Raw genomic sequence first — 20,155 nt, 5'->3', positions numbered from 1 at the left:
GCGAGCTGGGAACGATTTTCCCAGGCTCGCTTATATTTTATTCCATCGATTTTTATTTGAAATAAGATGTTGGAGAGCGCGGACATGCTGCAATTACCGTAGAATAGTAGGGTGGAGTAAAAGGCGGTTTCAAGGGGAACGCTATATCGTCGTGGATATTGAAACATTTATATGTATGCCTTACGCAAATTGTTTGGTTTCTTCTCTTGTCTCGACCGATGTAAGAGTCTTTTTATCTCGACTTCGCGATGATATAGACGTAGAGAATTGCGTATACATCGTATATGTATAACTTCCCACTTTTAACGGATCAAATATTTACGTCGGGCTCTTTGAAAAATATATAAAGTCGATTTTTCTCTCTTCTTAAAAAAAAAAAAAAAAATCCAGAAAAGCGCATAATTGCCAAAACATACGCTACTGATTTTTTTTCTTTTTTTTTTTTTACGGACCGAGCTTCATAGATATAATTAAGTTACGCTTAATCTTTTACCTAAAGGGATAAAAGATTTCAAGTCGCACGTGCATTTTTGCGTTACTCGCGTCGCTGCATCGGGACGATTAACGCGCTAAAATGCACTGTCGACGAATGAGACAAGCGTCGCGCCGGCTTTGCAGCGGACATTCATTTTGTAGCGCATCTACATTTCTTATGACTTTATACTTAATTCAGATCCTCGTAGACTTCCGGCAAGTATTACGAGAGAGAGAGAGAGAGAGAAATAGATAGAGAGAGAGAGAGAAATGTACGCATGCCACAAGTATACGAAAGTGCGTGCAGCTCTACGAGCGAGGATATAAATGTAATGCGTGTATGCGTGTTTGTGCGTGTGTATGTCTCTGCCGTATGCGTGATATTACGTCGCGATCAAGAGCATACTCGTCGCCGAGAGTACTAGTCTCTCTTTCGAGAGACTACTCTTCGACACATGGCGCGGTAATATGAAAACCGTGTGTTTACCGCGGCGACAACGCGCGCGACGCGTGAGGGGAATGGGGGAGGAATGAAGAGGAAGGTGGGTTTAATTTTAATCAAGCCGCCCCGCGACTTTAATTTGTTTTTCTTTGAGGCAAGATTTTTGCGCGCTTACATGTATGTATGTATGTACACGACGTGAAACTTTCCACTTGCTACGGCGACGGCTCTGTCAATGTTTCGAGTTACGCTCACCCGTGGGAAATCTGCTCACGGATGCGCGGCGCGCGTCCAATACATTTTCTTTATACACTTTACTCTCGTAATTACGAAATAAGCAAACACCCCGGATTATGGAGAGTCCGCGCGCGTCTCCCACTTCGGACGGTGTTGCCTCGCTCGATGCAATTCTGCGCGCCCTGCATATTCTCGCGACAATCACTCAATCATTTTTAATAACGCCACGAACGATACGATGTTTTTAATTTCAAGATAAAATCTTTTATTAATAAATAATTTTAAAGATGACATATACAACGATTACATACAATCACGGATATATCGCGGACAAATAATATATATATTTTGGAGATAATAAATATATAATTATATATTATATATGTATATAAATATATGTAAGTATTATATATGTAATAAAGTAATTATATATATTCAAAACGGCATTAAAATATTTTGATGCATTAACATAAACTTGCAATATTTATGATATTTTTTGACATTATGATTTTATAATTATTTAGTCTTTTTAATATCAAGGGAGAAGAGAGCTTGGAAGATTTTTAATATTATTATCTCTCAAAATTATCATTTAAATTATCATAAATATGAAAATAAATCTTTTTTTGACGTTACGATTTTTACTTTTAAATTATAGAAATATCAAGAGTCGGATCGCGTTAAGAAGAAGTCATTGAGGTCGCATAAAGTAGTGAGCGCTTGGTCCATGGTCTGCGCTATAGAACTGGGTCTCCTCCAGAAATCATCCCTGAAGGATGTCACCATCGCGAGTTACTTGGACTTGGATTTTCTACGTACCACGAAGAACGCGCGGAGATCCTCCGATTTTGAGACGAATAATCGCGAGGATGTCGTATCCGATCGTACATCCGTGAGTATCTTCGGTGGCTCCTGGCCGTTCATCGACCCGGCGCGAATTACGCGAATCACTTCGAAGAAGTTCATCCGAAAACGAAGCAAGAGGGGGAGATGGTCGACGAAACGGCAAAGGAAACCAAACGCAGATAGCGCGCGTTGGGATTTCAACGAGGCGACGAGGAATCTTTCGATCAAGCGAGCCGTGTCGTCGTCGTCGTCCGCAGGATCCCGACACGAAAATATCGGGGTATCAAATGGTGGCCCGACGGGATTATCGGGGAACAAGTTTTCGTTGACGCAACTTCACGCTCGGTGGTCCGATCGCGATGAGGACGAGAATCGCGAGCATTTGTCCGGAAGTTACGGATCGGCCGACGAAGACGAAGGAGTTTGTCGAGCAATGTCGGAGACGAGCTCGGGCGAGATCGTTCAGATTGATTATTCCAGTGCCGGATATTCCAGATTCTACACGCCGAGTTATCAAAAGAAAAAGTCGCAGAATCGAACGGAATTGTCGGAATATCCCGATTACTTTTCAAACGTCCTGCGTATAGAGGAGAATAATACCGAGGACGATGATCTCGATACAACGTCGGATTGGAATATTTATAATACGCGAAGCATGAAGTTTGCGAAATTTACTGAACACGTTCCGCGAGAAATTAATACGCGTACGTCCGTTAGGAACGGAAAAACTTTAGGTAGTACCGGAAGGAGATCGTCGAGAAAAAAGGGTCGTCATTTAAGAAGCAGCGACAACCATTTGGAGACTCCAAAGAAAAGAAGAAAGAAGTCGATGCGACAGAGAAAAGAATCTGGAAATTCCGTAACGAATAATGATTACAAGTTGTCGCGAATTTCCCGCGATTTGGAGGAAAACTCTTCGGAATGCAAATCAGACGCGAGAGGCGGCTTCGTTGTTGACACGCGTGATACCGCAAAAATTGTACAGGGACGTTGCAATTGTAATGCGCGGCGACATTCTTACAATTTTACGAATGCTGCTTGCGCGTGTAAGAGGAATTTAAAGAGCACAGCCACCGCGATTATGCGAGATATTCAGGCGCATATACGTAGCGCGGAAATTGCGAAGGACATCGAAAATATTCAGGATTTCACGATTTCCGCTGATAGCCCCGGCGAAAAGCCGGGTGATAAGGATCTTAATCGGGATGTTTCCATGGAATACGATTGGATTGGATTGGAGGACAACGACGAGCTTAACAATGGTGAAATATCGTCCCAGGAGTCGAAACAATCATTCGATCCGGCGGAATCATTTATTAACATTAATGTGAAACGAAGGCGTCGTAAAAGACGATTAAACAAATATACCATCGATTGCCAATTTGTCGACAGAACGGAAACGGCTTATCAGAGTGTCTTCCATGAATGTGTCAATTACGATTCTCCGGTAGCATCGTCCTCTTTGAAAATAAACATGGATGAGAGCTGGAGATCGGAAGACAACGACAGCGGCGTGGATATGATACACTCATCTTGGCGCCGATCGGTATCCTTCGTTGAAGAATGCGATAACGAATTTGATAGCGCGCTACTACTGGCACGGAAGATTGTTAGCGATGATTCGGCGAAGGGTGAAAAATATTATGATGACGAGCACGAGACATTGGAAAGCATGTGTTACAAGTATCGCGAAACATCGGATGTTTATGCGGCGATTAGTAGGGATACTTCTCTTCACGATTCATGTTCAGATGAGGAGGACGCGAAATTTGTAAACCAACATGACAAAACGAAGAGTATAATCACGTACAAGAAAAAGGGCAGGAATATTTGGAGACTGTCTTCAGTGAATCGTAGATTTTACAAGAATGGAAACGACAAGGTGAGCATTATTTGATTATTTTATTATATAGTTACTTGCGAAAGTTGATCACATTTTCAAAATTCTATAAAACTCTTTTTAATACGAGAAGAGAGAGCAAAGAATAAATATATAAAAAGATTATATATATATATATCTACATATATTTTTTTAAACAATACTTTGAAATTTTTAAAATAATACTCGATTAATTTTATAAGTCACTATAGATTAACATGGCAAATATAAAAATGAATACGATCACTGTGCAAGTGGAAATATATAAATAACGCGATAGGTTCGAGTTACGAGAAACAAGAAAGTCGATAGCACGGTACTTTTAATGCGACGAGATCCGGATGATAAGAGAACCGATTTGGAATATGATAGTGATAAAAAGGAATACGTTCCGCGAAGAATAACGAGAGCTTTGGTAAAGACTACTAAGGAGAATCACGCGGGCAAACTAGTATGGGGATACTGCTCAGGATGGTGGCCAGGTAAGTATATCGAGGATAATGATTACAGCAATATTATGTGGGTATATAATAGAACTTGTACATTGTCATAGCTCTTTATGTGATGCTGGAAATTAACGATGGCATTATCTCATTGGAGATATCTTTATATTAAAACCACTCTTTTTTTCAGACGATTTATAATTAGCGACAAAATTCTATTTATAATTTTACGTGTCATATAATACAAAAAGATCATTTAAAGAAGTAAAATACATACATATATAAAATACATATCACAATATACACATACATTAAAGTATGTGTGGCACATAAAATTATAAAAATTCTGTCTTTTTTTTATCACAAATTATAGATCATCTAAAAAAGCGAACTTTTAATACAACGGGTGGCTAAGTAAGAATATTGTTTTCGTTATTTTTTAGATATCAAATAATGTTTAATATTTCAGATATTCTTTTCGCTTTCAAAGAAATATTTTTAAAATCGTAACATGATGTTATAGCTCTGATCATCGATGCCGAGAATGCAGGGATGGCTCCTATTTCCGGCAAATTGTGGGTCTATTGGATCGGAGAATCGCAAATATCATTGGTAAATTAGCGGAATGTTCCGAGATAGAAATATCTTTATGAAAAAATGAAACAATGAAACGTAACTGACGTGATTGTAGCTCACGGAAAAAACGCAGATACAACCGTTCTCGAGGAACTTGGAGCATCGATTGACGCAACCATCTCGTAAAAATATTCGTTCGCGTGCCATTGACGCAACTATACAGGTTCTTTGCTATCTTCGAGAATAAAATTAAAGAAAATAAGAATTACGTAAGGAATTACACTTCCAAAAATGCGATGTGCCGTTACAATTATTTTAGATGCTTCACCAACGTTTCAACTGTACTCTGACAAAGCCTTATTATTATTGGATACAACGGAATATAACTGGATTCGAGACATGTAAGACAGAAAAAAATCTATCTTTTTAATAGTCTCTCACCACACACACACACACGCGCAAATAATGAAAGATAAATTATTTGATGTAACAGTGGATGACCTAACATTTTATCCATATCCGAAAAATATACAAGACAGACTGGATACCTTAAGAGAAAAGAACGTCAAAGCTACTGAGAGATATATATCAAACCAGAGAAGTATATTTTCTTTTATTTTTGTGATATTTTAAGTTACACGTATATATATATGATATTGATGTGTAATATATGAAAAGCTAATTTGACGCTCTGTGACTTTATAGGCTCACCAGAAGCATCACCGACAAAGAAACAGGTTACTGAAAAATACAAAGATACAAATACAAGTTGGAAACAAATCGAGGATGAGCGTTTACCTTTGCAAAATCAAAATCCTGGTATAATAGCCTGGGCGAAAATCGCTGGACACTGTTGGTGGCCCGGTATATCCTGAGCGCATTTGTTCTTTTTCTTTTTTTTTGCAAAAATTTACTTGGATCTCTTTTATAAATACAAAGCTCTTCTTGCTTTTGCAGCGATGATTATTGATTATCGCGACTGTTGCTTGAAGGAACCTAGTTTTGGTTGTCAATGGATTATGTGGTACGGCGACTACAAAGTTTCGGAGGTGATAAGACGATATTAACGCTCGAATAAAAAAAAAATATACATCGGAGAGATTCTTTTTTTCTTTCTATATAATGTCGATTAATTGATATTTTTCATTTAATAGGTACGTCATCTGGAATTTTTGAAATTTTACAAAGGACTGGCGAAGATGCGCGATTACATTCAAAATACAGTTAAGCAGTCCTATCTCGAGGGCGTACTTCAAGCGTCGAAGGTAAAAAAATTGAAATTGTTTATCTAACATGATTAATGATAAAATGATAAATTAAATGATAAATAATTTTATAAATAATTTATTTGAACGTGATATGTGTATGTATATAAAATGAACTCTTTTTCAAAAATTTCCAAAAGCTTTTACGACAATTGAATCTGACTTTTTAGGATTATTGTTCGCGTTTAGGATGCTCCACGGATAACTGGACTTTAGATAATGTCTTTGAATATTTTTCGAATATGAATAATATTCACGTACCATATAACCAATTGCAAGTTTCAGACTCTAACAAGATATATGATAAATATTCCGACGAGATAGTAAAAAAGATCAACGAATTTAAATCCAAGCCGAATGTAGATGCTGAACGAAAGAGTGACATAAAAACAAGTGGTAAGTTAAATTACTCAATGCATATATGTATGTGCATATTATAGGTTGGCGCTCTCTAATACGAAATTTTTTATTCATATTTTAACCGCAGATGCTCTGCGTCGCGTAATATCAGGAGAATGCGCAGTGGAAAAATTATGTTTGAAATGTTTGAGGTTTCCTAAAGATGAAATGGAGGAACATCCGTTCTTTATAGGATCTTTGTGTAAAGAATGTTCGGTATGAAACAAAAGAGACACCACACTGTCTCATATATCTTTCGCAATAATCATACAAAAATAATGTTTATTCTAGTCAAATGTATTTTCCATCGCAATAACAAGTTGTTTTATTTCAGCATGCATTCAAACCGTGTATGTTTGTGCATGGGAACGATGGCAAGTGCGTAAGTATTCGGCAGTTCCGGCAGCGATATTTAAAGATTGAAATATTAATGACGCTTTTCACGTTTGATTTCAGTTTTATTGCACAGTTTGCGCCGCCACCGGAACTGTTCTTATTTGTGATGAAGACGATTGTCCACGGTTGGTTCGCTCGCGTTTGAAATAAATTCTAACTTAACTTGTGTCACGGAATATATTTATTTAATCAATTAACTGATTTCAGTGTCTATTGTACTGCCTGTTTAAAATTTCTGATATGCCCAAAATCGTACGACGATATGTTATTGGAAGATCCGTGGAAATGTTTTCTCTGCAGAGATGAATCTAAACAACCTGCGAATATGTTATTGCGTCCACGATTGGATTGGAATGAAAAATTTTCAAAAATGTTCCGCACAGCCTCTAATCCCGCATCCAATGACGTAAATCTTGTAAGTTATAAGAAGAAAAAGAGACCCATACGTGTGCTGTCACTTTTTGATGGTTTGAGTACTGGTAAGACAAAAATTCGTGTTCGATTTATTTTTTGAATTTTTTTTTTTGATTATATTTATTTTTATTATTATAATTGATTTCGTAAAATTTACGCTTTTGAAAAAGATATAGTTCGTTATATCATAATATTTAATAGGTTTTCTGGTGCTTTTAAACTTGGGAATCGTCGTGGATGTTTATTACGCGAGTGAAATTGATAAGAACGCTTTAACGATTAGTTCTGCTCACTTTGGCGATCGAATCACTTACTTAGGAGATGTGAGAGACATAACGAAGGAAAAGATTCAAGAAATTGCACCGATCGATCTATTAATCGGCGGATCACCGTGCAACGATTTGAGTCTGGTCAATCCGGCGCGATTAGGTCTCCATGGTATTTGTCAATGTGATATTTCTTCAATACATTTTCTATAGACGATAATGATTCTGATCTACTTTCACAATTATAGATTCTAGAGGAACGGGCATTCTGTTTTTCGAGTATTGCCGAATTAAAAAACTGGTGAAGAAAACCAACAAAGATCGCCATCTGTTCTGGTTGTACGAGAATGTTGCTTCAATGCCGAGCGAGTACAGATTAGAAATTAACAAGTGAGTTTTGTGAATAACTTCTTCAACAACGCAGCGGCGGGTAATATTACGATCACGCGAAATCAACTTGTTGCGTTAATTACAGGCATTTGGGGCAGGAACCCGACGTCATAGATGCAGCGGATTTCTCACCACAGCACAGACTGCGACTTTACTGGCACAATTTCCCCTTTAATCCGTATATGCCGTTGTTTGAAAATCGAGAGGATGTTCAAGATAAGCTTACGCCAAATTTAAATCGTAAGGCTCTTTGCAAGAAACTGCGCACAGTTACAAGCAGAACAGGTTCCCTGCTACAAGGTACGTGTCGCGCGGATTTCTTTGTTGAAAAATTTTTATATCGGAAAAAAAATTCGTTAAGATTCCCTTTTATTCTAGGAAAAGCGGAAGCGAAACCAATCATGATGAAAGGTGAAAGTGATAGGCTGTGGATCACCGAGCTTGAAGAGATCTTTGGTTTTCCGCGACATTATACGGATGTAAAGAATTTGTCGGCCACAAATCGGCAGAAATTGCTCGGCAAGTCTTGGAGCGTGCAAACACTTACTGCCATATTGCGACCTTTATGTTTCTACTTTAAGTGCAATGAAGACGAGATGAGCAACAATATTTCTACTTTGCATGAAGACATTTTACCTCTGTAAACATTTTTAGCAAAATTTTGGTTGCGGGCAAACAATCATTATAATCAGGAATGCATTCTGTTTTATGTTAAAACTTTGATATAGTTTATCTATAGATAGATATTTGCATGATGTGTAGACAATTTTATATAACCAAAAATTTTATTTCTTACATATATATACATCTTTTTTATTCAATATTTCGTCAATGATCAGACGTAATAAACAATTACATTTACATATATATATAAATGTTATTTGTCAATGATATATATATATACGTTATTTGTCAATCATCAGACGCAAAAGAAACTTGTACATTTATATATATACTAAATTCTATGCGTCGTTTGATATTGGTCTTTTTATGTTGCAAAAGTTGTCCGCAACAATATATATATATATATATACATATATATATATATAAAAAATATATTTATTTCTTCCGCAACAATATATATATATATATATACATATATATATATAAAAAATATATTTACAACTATGTTATATTCATAAAACATTCTTTTTCCGTGTCCATCTCCAATGGAAAATCAATTGATGAATATTTAGAAGATGCCAAGTTGTATAGTATATATACTTATACATATGTTTTATTATTAGAATTTATTAGGACTCTGTTTTTTTTTATATCTCATCCGAAAATATCCTTTACGTGGTTCGCGACTCGTCGGTAATGTTCCATTTCCACTGACGTAAGGTGCACCTGGATATAACTGTAACAGCATCGGAGGAACGCGAATACAGCCCGCTAAGCAGTTAATATGCTGCATGATCGATATCGGCAATGGCGTGTTTATGTACACTTGCTGTTGTTTCATATCGACACCTCGAACTATCCCTATATAATTATACGCGAATTATGCAAAATATCTGTTGAGAAAAATTTGAGCAGACAAATCGGTACTTACCGAAGCCGTAACATGTGCATAAGGGCGATCTTTGCGTCAATACTCGAAGATTGGAGATATTCGCCGACTTCTGCGAAGATTCCTCCGTTAAATCTATACCACACAGCGCTACAATATTACCATTTATAATGCTCAATGCATGTGACGTTGGTATACCCAACGATCGCTGAGGAATAATGCACAGCGAAGAGAAAGGCGTTCTGTAAACACATACCAGGACAGATTTATATTTCTGTTTAACGCTCGCATGTTATTTTGTAATATAATGAAATATAAATACTGACGTATATGGCACTGCTTGGTTGATACTGTGCGACGTTCTTATGTGGTAGTGACTGAAATAGCAAATGTTAAAATTAAAAATTGACATGAGATTATTAAAAACAAACCATTATGAAAGACAACATAGAATTTACAGAGAATTATCATTGCCGCGTACGATATCGCTGAGATAAGACATCATCACGAGCTCGCGTTGCTGATACGGTTCCATATTCCACTGGTTTGGTCCTTGATCCTTGGTCGTTTGCATTATTCTGCCTTCGGCCTGAGATTGAATTACACACAAATCGTGCTCGCACGGCCTGTCCCAATCAATAAATCTCTCATACCAAAACGTCCACGAGCATTCCTATATGAAGGTCCTCTTTTAAGAATTCGAAGAACAAAAGTATATCTATTATTTCTAAAAAAAATTGGTTACCTGTTTATTTACGACTTCTGCACTGAAGATATTATCGTAATTATTCTTTTTTTTCGATGACATAATCTGCATGATAATCGACGGTCTGATGAGTTTTATCGTAAAAATCGCGATATCCCAACCTAGATTTTGCGTGAAACCCATCGTGTTTACCACGACAGGTAAACGGGATAGTTCAGGATTCTCCTTTAGTCTCTCGATCAGCATCTTAACACCCTCCAGGTAGCGCGTGACGCAATGAGAGACATTCACGTCGTCGATGAACAGCTGATAAACCGGTGTTTTCAAATGCGTGAAATTTGGCCCCATTAGCGGTTCCTCGATCAAACTGTACGAGATACAGGTGGACGGCGTGCACTCCGCCTGACCGGGATCTACGTCCACTAGGACCACCTTTGCACACGTGTGCAACAGACTGTTGATCAAATATCGCACGCTGGTGGACTTGCCGACGCTTTTCCCGCCAGCGATCAATGTGCAGGACCATTCGTTCGCGTGCGTGCGACTCAACATTTTCTGAGCGATATCGGTGATACACGGATCAGTGATCAATCGTTTACAGTTGGAATCGTTGTATTGCTCGAAATGCAAATCGGCTTGCAATATTATCTCAGCTCGCTTGGGGTCTGTCCAAGGATAATAGCAGGAATTATTTATATCCGGAAATAATCTGAAATATGGGAAATAAGTTTTCAGAAAAATCGTCAGATTGTTTTCGAAATTCTGCAACACGAGGACGGCGTCTCCTGGTCGAACATTATCGATGTCGGCTTGCAGTTTACTCTCCGAATCTCGAGTGATACCTTCCGCGGCGAGTGCTGTCCAGATATCATCGATATTGCTATCTTCGGAATGTACCTTGCTCGTTTCTATAGCAATATTACTGTATCCTCGCGGAGAATACACTTCCATGGTATTGGTCGACTTATTTAATATGTATCCGTAAATTTGCACAGTACCATATAACACTTTTACCAACAGCTTGCCAGTGAAACATAATCTGCTCTCGCTTTTCATTATAACAATGACTATGTTTCTTATGCAATAAAATTCTGGTGTCTTTTTGTTCCGTGTGGGCTTATGTTTGTGATTTTTATGGGGGCTCTTCTCTAACTTTTCTGTATTACAATTTACAGATTTTCTATTTCTGACGCGTTTTTTACATGTAGAATTTTTCTTAGGGTTGGTCATATTATTGATGCTAATATTTTGTAATTTATTTTCACTTTTATCTTCCTTTTCACTTGTATTTGGTAGCATAGATGATGTTTGCATTTGCATATGAGTGTTATGCTTAAGACTTATAGGTTTAGCGACTATAATGCTCGCTTCATTGGATGGTGCATCTATTTCAAAGATGCCGTTGTAAAATGTTTTCGTGTTTTTTGTTTTTTGCTCTTGTTTAAATATCTCTGGTAGATTTAGTGACACATCATCTGATTGCATTTCAATCACAAATGGTGATTCAATATTTCTTTTTTCTTTTGGAGTAATTTGAGTCCAATCATCTATGTCTTCTTCCGTCTCTTTCTCGGAATTATCCAGTTTCCAATCATTGTCTATCTTCTTATCTATCTCTTCCTGAGAACTATTCCATTTTATGGTATCAACCGTGGAATCTGGAATTCAAATAAAATTATGTGCAATTATAATTATGTAAACTTAAGAAAAATATTAATTAGACGTAATGATAGATAATTTTCTATTTAACTGAGATACGTATACAACCAAATGATATATAAAACCAAATTGATATGATAATGTAAATAAAAAAAATTCTGTTTTTACATTGAAAGTCGCATGATTCGTCGATAGTTACTTCACTATCTAATTTTTTTTCTACGTTTGAAAGTAAATTGTACGATTGCTTCCTCTGTAGGACAAACTGACTTACCTGAAGGAATACTCTGGGCATTATCAATATCCATATTATCTACCAAATTTATAGTAGTATCTTTGCAAGCAAACATAGATTCACTTTTCCTGACAGAATGTTTCATTACCTTTCCTGTTGTCAGTTGTCTATAAAATCAAAAGTAAGATTATGGAATAATATTCAACAATAATATTTTAAATAATGTTATGTGTATACTCTATATTTTAAATATATTATACAATCATGTGAACACAGCGAAGGAATTAATATCTTTATTCACGTGACCTTGAATCATTTTACTTACGTTTTAATTTTTTTCAACTTAGCTCTCTTTTCCTTTATCCGTTTATTATGTTTAACCCTCATTAATAAAGAAGAATATTTATCTATTTGTACTTATGAATTTTTATACACTACACACGTGTAGGCAAAAATCTAATCTAACGCTCCACGTTCCATGAAATTTTCGGTGTTCTTTCTTTCTCTATGGATTTCCGTCCTCTTCTGGGACAAAGTACGACGATGTATTCTCGGTATTATTGTTATTCTTCGATTCTCGGAGTAAAGGGAGGGAAGAATTTCAGAACTGTGTTCGAAAAATTTATTCGTCGGAATTAGAAGTATTTGATTGACCAATTAGGACAAACGGAGCAAAGATTTCTTCGTTTTAATTAGTCAATGAAATAATATTCGAGTGGATTTTTAGAACGCAACGCTAAAATGAGGCTAAGATCTAGTAAGTCTAGTAATAAATAGTGAATTTCCAGTTTCCACAGTGATGGCGTTACTGTACAAGGGATTTAACGAAAGACCGAGATGGCCGTTCTCCTCTTTGCTTATGTCACGCTCTATCGCCTCCAGCCCCCAGCCCCCAGCCCCCAGCCCCCAGTTGTTGACGGCAGTTGACGAAATCGTGTATGTGTGTGAATGTGTGTGTGTGTTACGGGGGAATTGTATTCAATATTGCTAACCACTAAAAAAATGGAGTTGTCAATTACATACTGTTTTTGCGGTCGTTCATACGATCCTCAACAATTTATGATACAGTGTGACGTGTGCAAGGAATGGTACCACGGCGGGTAAGCGTTCACGAGCTTAAAATACGCGTGTAAAGCTCGGCGTCTACGACGCGACGACGTTCGACGATCGCGGCACTATTTTTCTTTCACAATCCCGACGCTTTTCCGCGCCGAATTACGCCTGCGAGAACGCTCGCACGCACGTGCTCAATCGTGAACACGAAGCACGGCGCGAATTCGCTGGCATACGTGTTACAAACAATGTTTTGTTGATAGTAACATAACCTGCACTAAGCGTCATTGGCCTTCCATGTCCAGCGCCTTTTTCACGTTATTAGCAGATACATGATACAATGGGAATAATAGGAGTAGCTATGAGTTACTATGTTTGATTGAAACGCTCATTTATATATATATATATATATATATATATATCGTGATTTTTAAATTTTTGTATATAATGTATCGCAATTGTAAATTTTTTAAATTTCTGAATGATGTGTCACATATTGTTGTTTTGTTCTTTTAGATGCGTGGCTTTGAAGGAATACATGACTACAGATCTTGATAAGTACCACTGTCCACGATGCGAAGCTATGTGCGGCCCTTCTCTCAGTAAGGCTATTGAGTTAAACATTTTATGCATATTTTCAAATGAAATTTATATTTTTATTAATATTTATCTCATTTTACAGTGAAGACTAGGATGAACTGGCATAGACACGATTATACTGAACGCGATGCAGATACAAAACCTGTTCAAACTGGAACTCCTGTATTTATACGAGAACTGAAATCTAGACACTTTCCCAAAGCTGATGAAATTGTGAAGCATGTGAAAGGACAACACTTAACTCTTCAGTATTTACAGACAAATGGATTTGAAACTCCTATTATCATTGATGGGAAAGATGGACTTGATATAACCATACCTCCTTTGAGTTTTAGCGTTTATGATGTTGAGACTTATATAGGTAAGATAGCAGGCATAAAGATTTTTGGATTAAATATAATGGTTATTTCATTTATCACTACACGATATTATCACAACATATATAATTGACTTATTCTCAGGTGGTGATCGGGACATGGATGTAATCGATGTTACTAGACAAAGCAACATACGTATGAAATTAAGAGACTTTGTAGAATATTACAACTCCCCCTCTCGTACAAGAGTATTAAATGTCATAAGTCTTGAATTTACTAATACTGGGTATATCAATATTCATTGCTTTGCCATATATATGGCTTTGTACATGTTTTCTAGAACATATGTGTCTAAATTGACAAATCAAACAATTGCAGTCTTTCACCAATGGTTGAAGCACCGTACATCGCGCGCAAACTCGACTGGGTTAATTCGGTATGGCCGCGCGATTGGCCCGAGGACAGTGATATAAAGCGACCCGAAGTACAAAAGTATTGTTTAATGGGGGTCAAAGACAGTTTTACAGACTTTCACATTGACTTTGGCGGCACATCTGTGTGGTATCACGTGTTGCGCGGTGAAAAAGTTTTCTATCTCATCAAACCGACACCGGCGAATTTGCAATTATATCAGCATTGGATGTGCAGCTCAACACAGAGCGAAACTTTTTTCGGGGATCAGGCTGATGCGTGTTACAAGTGCGTGATTAAACAGGGTCAAACAATGATGATTCCCACAGGTTGGATACACGCAGTACTTACACCGGTGGATTCTTTGGTTTTCGGTGGAAATTTTGTGCACAGTCTTAATATTCCGATGCAAATACAGTGAGTAGTGAAGAATTTCTCTAGATATCAGTTATCTAAATTAAAAAATATTTATTATTTATTTGGTAATGAAATTGTGCACTATTTTGTAGAATATATGAATTAGAAAGGAAGATGAAGACTCCAACAAAGTTTCAGTATCCTGGCTTTGAAACAATTAATTGGTTTGCGGCTAAGAAATTGCTCAAAGAATTGAAAGAATTGAATAACGAGGGGAAGAAATGTCCATCATATTTTTTACAAGGTGTGAAGGCGTTGCTTGGGATTCTCAAGCAGTGGAACACAGATAAGGATGTAAGTTGGTGTTTTATACATTCAATTTTAAATGAAAAAAAAACGTAAAAATCAAAATTGGAAAAGATAAAATAAAAACCAACGTATAATTTCAGTATAGTATGATTAGTCGCGGTCAAATACCAGAAACGATAAATAGCCAGAAATTATTGAAGGATCTTAGCAAAGAGATACGACACGCGGAAAGGTACTTAATATCCCTAAATCCGCCAAAACCGGAACGTGAAAGTAAACGAAAGAAGAAAAAGCCATTGAACAAAGATTTCGTAGACTTCGATTACGCCGATAAGATTGCTGATAATGCTTTTAAAGCGACATTGAAGGAAACGAATAAAGTGGAACATACTTTGATGGAACAGCCGTTATCAAGGCCTCCGTTAAAACTTACATTACCGAAACCCATCATGTTTCCCGATGTTAAAGCGACCGCGACGAACAAACCCGTCAATAGCAATAAACGACAATTATCCAAGCCAGGAAAACAGAGCCCTACCGTAATTAGATTTAAACTTGGCAACAACGAGGTTGTCAGAAGTACGAACGATAGTATAAACGTTCATGGTGGTAATATTACGACCGATCACACAGCTCTCCGAACAGCGAAGGAACCGCTTTCGTGGAATCAGACATCGTCCGTGTACGATTTTCACGACGGCAGCAATGAGAGCGAATATGGTCTCGTTATAGACGAGTCGCAAAAACGGAAACGGGCGCCGAAGTCGAACGCGCAGAAACGATTTAAACGCGATTACGACGGCGACGTCGATGTGCTAAACGACGCGCCGAAGAATGGTATAGAGGAATTGTTGAAAGCGTCGGCGTATACTCTTGGAAACGGCGCTCAAAGGATAGACGTTACGTACGTATAATTTAAACATACACAAATTCTTATTGCATCGCAATGACTGCAACGAAAAATAATTTCAGGCCATCGTCTATAATACAGCAGTACAGTCAATCCATGCCACCTCCCACTGGGTAAGTTAATTCAATATAAAACTCTGTTTTCATACTAAACTTTGTAGTTTGTCACATGTACAACTGTTCTTGTTAATCTCAGGTAGAGTGCTTGATAAAAAGTTTTAGCGAACATTTGCATAGTATAAATTGTTGTAACTTTATTATTATGAATAACGAGGGGAAGAAATGTCCATCATATTTTTTACAAGGTGTGAAGGCGTTGCTTGGGATTCTCAAGCAGTGGAACACAGATAAGGATGTAAGTTGGTGTTTTATACATTCAATTTTAAATGAAAAAAAAACGTAAAAATCAAAATTGGAAAAGATAAAATAAAAACCAACGTATAATTTCAGTATAGTATGATTAGTCGCGGTCAAATACCAGAAACGATAAATAGCCAGAAATTATTGAAGGATCTTAGCAAAGAGATACGACACGCGGAAAGGTACTTAATATCCCTAAATCCGCCAAAACCGGAACGTGAAAGTAAACGAAAGAAGAAAAAGCCATTGAACAAAGATTTCGTAGACTTCGATTACGCCGATAAGATTGCTGATAATGCTTTTAAAGCGACATTGAAGGAAACGAATAAAGTGGAACATACTTTGATGGAACAGCCGTTATCAAGGCCTCCGTTAAAACTTACATTACCGAAACCCATCATGTTTCCCGATGTTAAAGCGACCGCGACGAACAAACCCGTCAATAGCAATAAACGACAATTATCCAAGCCAGGAAAACAGAGCCCTACCGTAATTAGATTTAAACTTGGCAACAACGAGGTTGTCAGAAGTACGAACGATAGTATAAACGTTCATGGTGGTAATATTACGACCGATCACACAGCTCTCCGAACAGCGAAGGAACCGCTTTCGTGGAATCAGACATCGTCCGTGTACGATTTTCACGACGGCAGCAATGAGAGCGAATATGGTCTCGTTATAGACGAGTCGCAAAAACGGAAACGGGCGCCGAAGTCGAACGCGCAGAAACGATTTAAACGCGATTACGACGGCGACGTCGATGTGCTAAACGACGCGCCGAAGAATGGTATAGAGGAATTGTTGAAAGCGTCGGCGTATACTCTTGGAAACGGCGCTCAAAGGATAGACGTTACGTACGTATAATTTAAACATACACAAATTCTTATTGCATCGCAATGACTGCAACGAAAAATAATTTCAGGCCATCGTCTATAATACAGCAGTACAGTCAATCCATGCCACCTCCCACTGGGTAAGTTAATTCAATATAAAACTCTGTTTTCATACTAAACTTTGTAGTTTGTCACATGTACAACTGTTCTTGTTAATCTCAGGTAGAGTGCTTGATAAAAAGTTTTAGCGAACATTTGCATAGTATAAATTGTTGTAACTTTATTATTATTATATATTACTATTACTATTATATATATATATATCTATTATACTTCTATAGCTCTATTACTTTCTCTCTCTTTTCACACTTCTAGGTTTATTCTAAGTTTATTTTTATTAGAAGTAATTTGTAATACAATAGAGTTATTATACAGTATAGATATATGGCTTTTCTTTTTCCGAGCATGTGTAAAAGATCTTTATTTTAAATTGAATGTTTATTGAGAGATTATTGTAGTTTTTAACCGCACAGAGGAATGAATTTGATTTTTTGGTGTCTTAGTATTTATAAATTGAAAACGATCAGTTCCGACAGGGCGTCACCGTCCACGCGGGAGGCTATCGCCGGGATGTTATCGTTTAGCCAGCAAAGTTACTCGACAACGAGTAATCTTGCAAAATCTTCAAGATCTACCAAGAGCCAACAAAACGATGACGATGACGATGATGATCAATCGATAGAAAATATCGACAAGGTTCACCAAGATGATGATTTTAGTATGTATACAGCAAAGGAATACTTCAAATCGATATCTTTTTCTTGCGATAATATTACTAAATTTATGTTATTTATAGTTTATCCAGCTTTAGACGCTTCTGACGACGAAGATTATATCTTTAAACCTAAGGCAAAGAGTCAAATCGATGAAGCGTGGAATCCGAAAGCCAGAGTGGGCCCTCTTTTACCAAAAACGAATCGACCGGCACGGGAAGGGGTGAAGAAAACGTCAGTGGAAAAGGGTCTGGAAGCGGCCGCGGCGAAACGAGCAAAACAATCGGTAAATTAATTGTTATTTTGTTCATATTTCATTTTATTCTGTGCATAATTATTATTTGTGCATCCTACACTTGCATAAATATATTAAACTTTTTTCTCCCAATATCATTAAATATATCATTAAATTAATCTAGTACACATTAGTTCAGTTAATAAACATATATTCAATGTGTATGTGTGTATATATGTGTGTGATATAAAACTTTTTTTTATATCATTGTGTATATAATAATAATAAATGTCTTATCATTCATAACTCTCCTTAAACATCATAATTCCATGTTTCTTGCATACATTTTATATAGGATGAATACCTGGATAACGACATGGACAAGATTACCAAGAAGAAATTGGTAGGCATAATTCGATTTTTGCAGTTTAATATTTAAAATTCTGTAATGCTATACTTTTCTATAATTTTCGGATTGTACATATTTTGTAGTTTTACAATTATGTTTTTTGTAATTGCAATGATAGTTTTTAATTCGTAATTTTTGTGAATATGTTTTTATCATTTTTCTATTTTAAATTATTTGTCACTTTAACGTTATCAATTAATGTTAGTTTCCATTTTCTTTCTATTGCACACATATAGTGATTGTCAAACATAGTTTGCCAGCATTAATCTACGATCAAGTCACAGAATATACTTAAATATTTTTGTTGATAACTCATTCTGTATGTCTTTCTTTTTGTGTTCATTAATTATTTCCCCTTCTATGCTGTTATTACAAAAAAAAAAAAAAACCTAATGATGTAAATTACATTTTACACATGTAATAGGGTACCAACAAACGGACATATAACAAAAAGAAACAAAAGGATCCTGTGGTCGCTGCAGTGGGGACTACATCGTCCACTACAGCTTCTGAAAATGTTATAAAATCATCCATCGGATTTGGATCAATATTGACTAGCCCCAATAGACTTAGAGATGTTAAAGCCAAACTTGCAGCACCGGTTCCCATTGGTAAAGTATCAATTTTTATATTTACGCATTTCTTTTTCTTTTTTTGTACTAATTTAAAAACTTGTGCATTATAAATTATAGCTGATTGATAATAGTAAAGAAAATGCTATATTTATAAATTTTCAGAACGAAAGCCGAAGAAGGGAATGAAAACGGCGAAGCAGCGTCTGGGAAAGATTCTGAAACTTCATAAAATGATGCACTAAATAATAATAATATAGATAATATGAAAAAGAAGAAAAAAAAAACTATTATGTCAGTCTTCACTCGTGTGTAGAATCGCGCGTGTAATAGTTGTACATTATTATGTAAATATAATACATTTTTCATTAAGGTGATATATTCACCTGACAGAAACAAGTTGGTTGTAAAAAATCAGCATCACATGTTTTTTCTAAGAGATACTTATATTTATTACTGTCATTTAATTTTAGGTAAAAAAATATATATACATATACATACATACATACATTATTGCAGCTTCGGAGATGGTGTCGCGCCTTCCGAGTGAACGAGCTGTCAAGGAACGATGAGAGAACGATGTCTTCAGAGCGTCCAGCAGGTTAATGACTATGCTGATGAACTGCTTAATAAGATGGATAAGCAAAGATGTAAGCGAATTTATTTACGAATACACGTATTTTGAAAAATAGGAATGCGTTTTAAGTAGCATGGTGTAGATACGCACGTGAAATTAATTTACATTGTTAGAGATTAGGCATATACTTATATACATACATACATACATATATACATACATACATACATACATACATACATATATATATATATACATACATATATATGTATGTATGTATGTATGTATGACTTTTGATAT

At 36.4% G+C, this 20,155-nt stretch overlaps 3 protein-coding genes across 12 annotated transcripts in view; 2 read left to right on the top strand and 1 right to left on the bottom strand.

Annotated features, from left to right (window-relative positions):
- Positions 1–9,081, top strand: part of LOC115236525 — a 146,100-nt gene extending 137,019 nt beyond the window's left edge. Inside the window, exons 1-19 of one of the 2 annotated variants that reach the window (XM_029809035.1) lie at positions 510–1,016; positions 1,812–3,881; positions 4,159–4,360; positions 4,845–4,933; positions 5,013–5,120; positions 5,217–5,298; positions 5,391–5,498; positions 5,603–5,761; positions 5,855–5,946; positions 6,052–6,162; positions 6,333–6,558; positions 6,650–6,777; positions 6,896–6,943; positions 7,018–7,082; positions 7,165–7,436; positions 7,573–7,809; positions 7,886–8,027; positions 8,113–8,327; positions 8,406–9,081. In XM_029809035.1, the coding sequence (XP_029664895.1) occupies positions 1,005–1,016; positions 1,812–3,881; positions 4,159–4,360; positions 4,845–4,933; positions 5,013–5,120; positions 5,217–5,298; positions 5,391–5,498; positions 5,603–5,761; positions 5,855–5,946; positions 6,052–6,162; positions 6,333–6,558; positions 6,650–6,777; positions 6,896–6,943; positions 7,018–7,082; positions 7,165–7,436; positions 7,573–7,809; positions 7,886–8,027; positions 8,113–8,327; positions 8,406–8,671 (4,632 nt within the window). In that variant the 5' untranslated portion in view covers positions 510–1,004 and the 3' untranslated portion in view covers positions 8,672–9,081. Of the gene's footprint in view, positions 1–509; positions 1,017–1,811; positions 3,882–4,158; positions 4,361–4,844; positions 4,934–5,012; positions 5,121–5,216; positions 5,299–5,390; positions 5,499–5,602; positions 5,762–5,854; positions 5,947–6,051; positions 6,163–6,332; positions 6,559–6,649; positions 6,778–6,895; positions 6,944–7,017; positions 7,083–7,164; positions 7,437–7,572; positions 7,810–7,885; positions 8,028–8,112; positions 8,328–8,405 lie in introns of those variants that run through there. The other variant, XM_029809034.1, reaches the window with a different exon arrangement.
- Positions 9,082–9,140: 59 nt separating this feature from the next.
- On the bottom strand, positions 9,141–12,868 carry LOC115236528 (polynucleotide 5'-hydroxyl-kinase NOL9). 2 transcript variants are annotated; one of them, XM_029809046.1, is made up of 7 exons: positions 12,466–12,867; positions 12,180–12,307; positions 10,286–11,904; positions 9,999–10,213; positions 9,867–9,917; positions 9,583–9,782; positions 9,141–9,512 (listed from the first exon to the last, which is right to left on the bottom strand). In XM_029809046.1, the coding sequence occupies exons 1-7, from the start codon at positions 12,525–12,527 to the stop codon at positions 9,271–9,273; spliced, it is 2,517 nt and encodes an 838-aa protein (XP_029664906.1). In that variant the 5' UTR covers positions 12,528–12,867; the 3' UTR covers positions 9,141–9,270. The 2 variants fall into 2 exon arrangements, 1 of the variants encoding a protein (XP_029664906.1); XR_003884203.1 differs by having other exon boundaries at positions 9,484–9,512; positions 10,022–10,213; positions 12,466–12,868.
- Positions 12,869–12,924: 56 nt separating this feature from the next.
- LOC115236527 (histone lysine demethylase PHF8-like) lies at positions 12,925–19,566 on the top strand. 8 transcript variants are annotated; one of them, XM_029809042.1, is made up of 14 exons: positions 12,925–13,076; positions 13,710–13,795; positions 13,876–14,154; positions 14,255–14,396; positions 14,489–14,938; positions 15,031–15,159; positions 16,379–16,451; positions 16,547–17,310; positions 17,379–17,429; positions 17,877–18,067; positions 18,146–18,348; positions 18,653–18,700; positions 19,131–19,317; positions 19,444–19,566. In XM_029809042.1, the coding sequence occupies exons 1-14, from the start codon at positions 12,940–12,942 to the stop codon at positions 19,521–19,523; spliced, it is 2,820 nt and encodes a 939-aa protein (XP_029664902.1). In that variant the 5' UTR covers positions 12,925–12,939; the 3' UTR covers positions 19,524–19,566. The 8 variants fall into 8 exon arrangements, with proteins under 8 accessions (XP_029664902.1, XP_029664900.1, XP_029664898.1 ...); XM_029809040.1 differs by lacking the exon at positions 12,925–13,076 and adding an exon at positions 13,083–13,240 and having other exon boundaries at positions 17,886–18,067; XM_029809038.1 differs by lacking the exon at positions 12,925–13,076 and adding an exon at positions 13,083–13,240.
- Positions 19,567–20,155: the final 589 nt, after the last annotated feature.

This window comes from Formica exsecta, unplaced genomic scaffold, assembly GCF_003651465.1.
Source record: "Formica exsecta isolate Colony F162 unplaced genomic scaffold, ASM365146v1 scaffold258, whole genome shotgun sequence".
NCBI lineage: Eukaryota > Metazoa > Arthropoda > Insecta > Hymenoptera > Formicidae > Formica > Formica exsecta.
Note: the sequence above shows the minus strand (reverse complement) of the source record. Positions and strands in the feature narration are given on the sequence as shown.

Coding starts and splice junctions, on each gene's coding strand:
- LOC115236528 (XM_029809046.1), bottom strand. CDS start 12,527: ATGAGGGTTAAACATAATAAACGGATAAAGGAAAAGAGAGCTAAGTTG. Junction 11,905..12,179: donor TGCCCAGAGTATTCCTTCAG/GTAAGTCAGTTT, acceptor TTTGAATTCCAG/ATTCCACGGTTGATACCATA. Junction 9,918..9,998: donor CGCGGCAATGATAATTCTCT/GTAAATTCTATG, acceptor TTGCTATTTCAG/TCACTACCACATAAGAACGT.
- LOC115236527 (XM_029809038.1), top strand. CDS start 13,089: ATGTGTGTGTGTGTTACGGGGGAATTGTATTCAATATTGCTAACCACT. Junction 14,397..14,488: donor CTTGAATTTACTAATACTGG/GTATATCAATAT, acceptor AAACAATTGCAG/TCTTTCACCAATGGTTGAAG. Junction 14,939..15,030: donor AATATTCCGATGCAAATACA/GTGAGTAGTGAA, acceptor ACTATTTTGTAG/AATATATGAATTAGAAAGGA.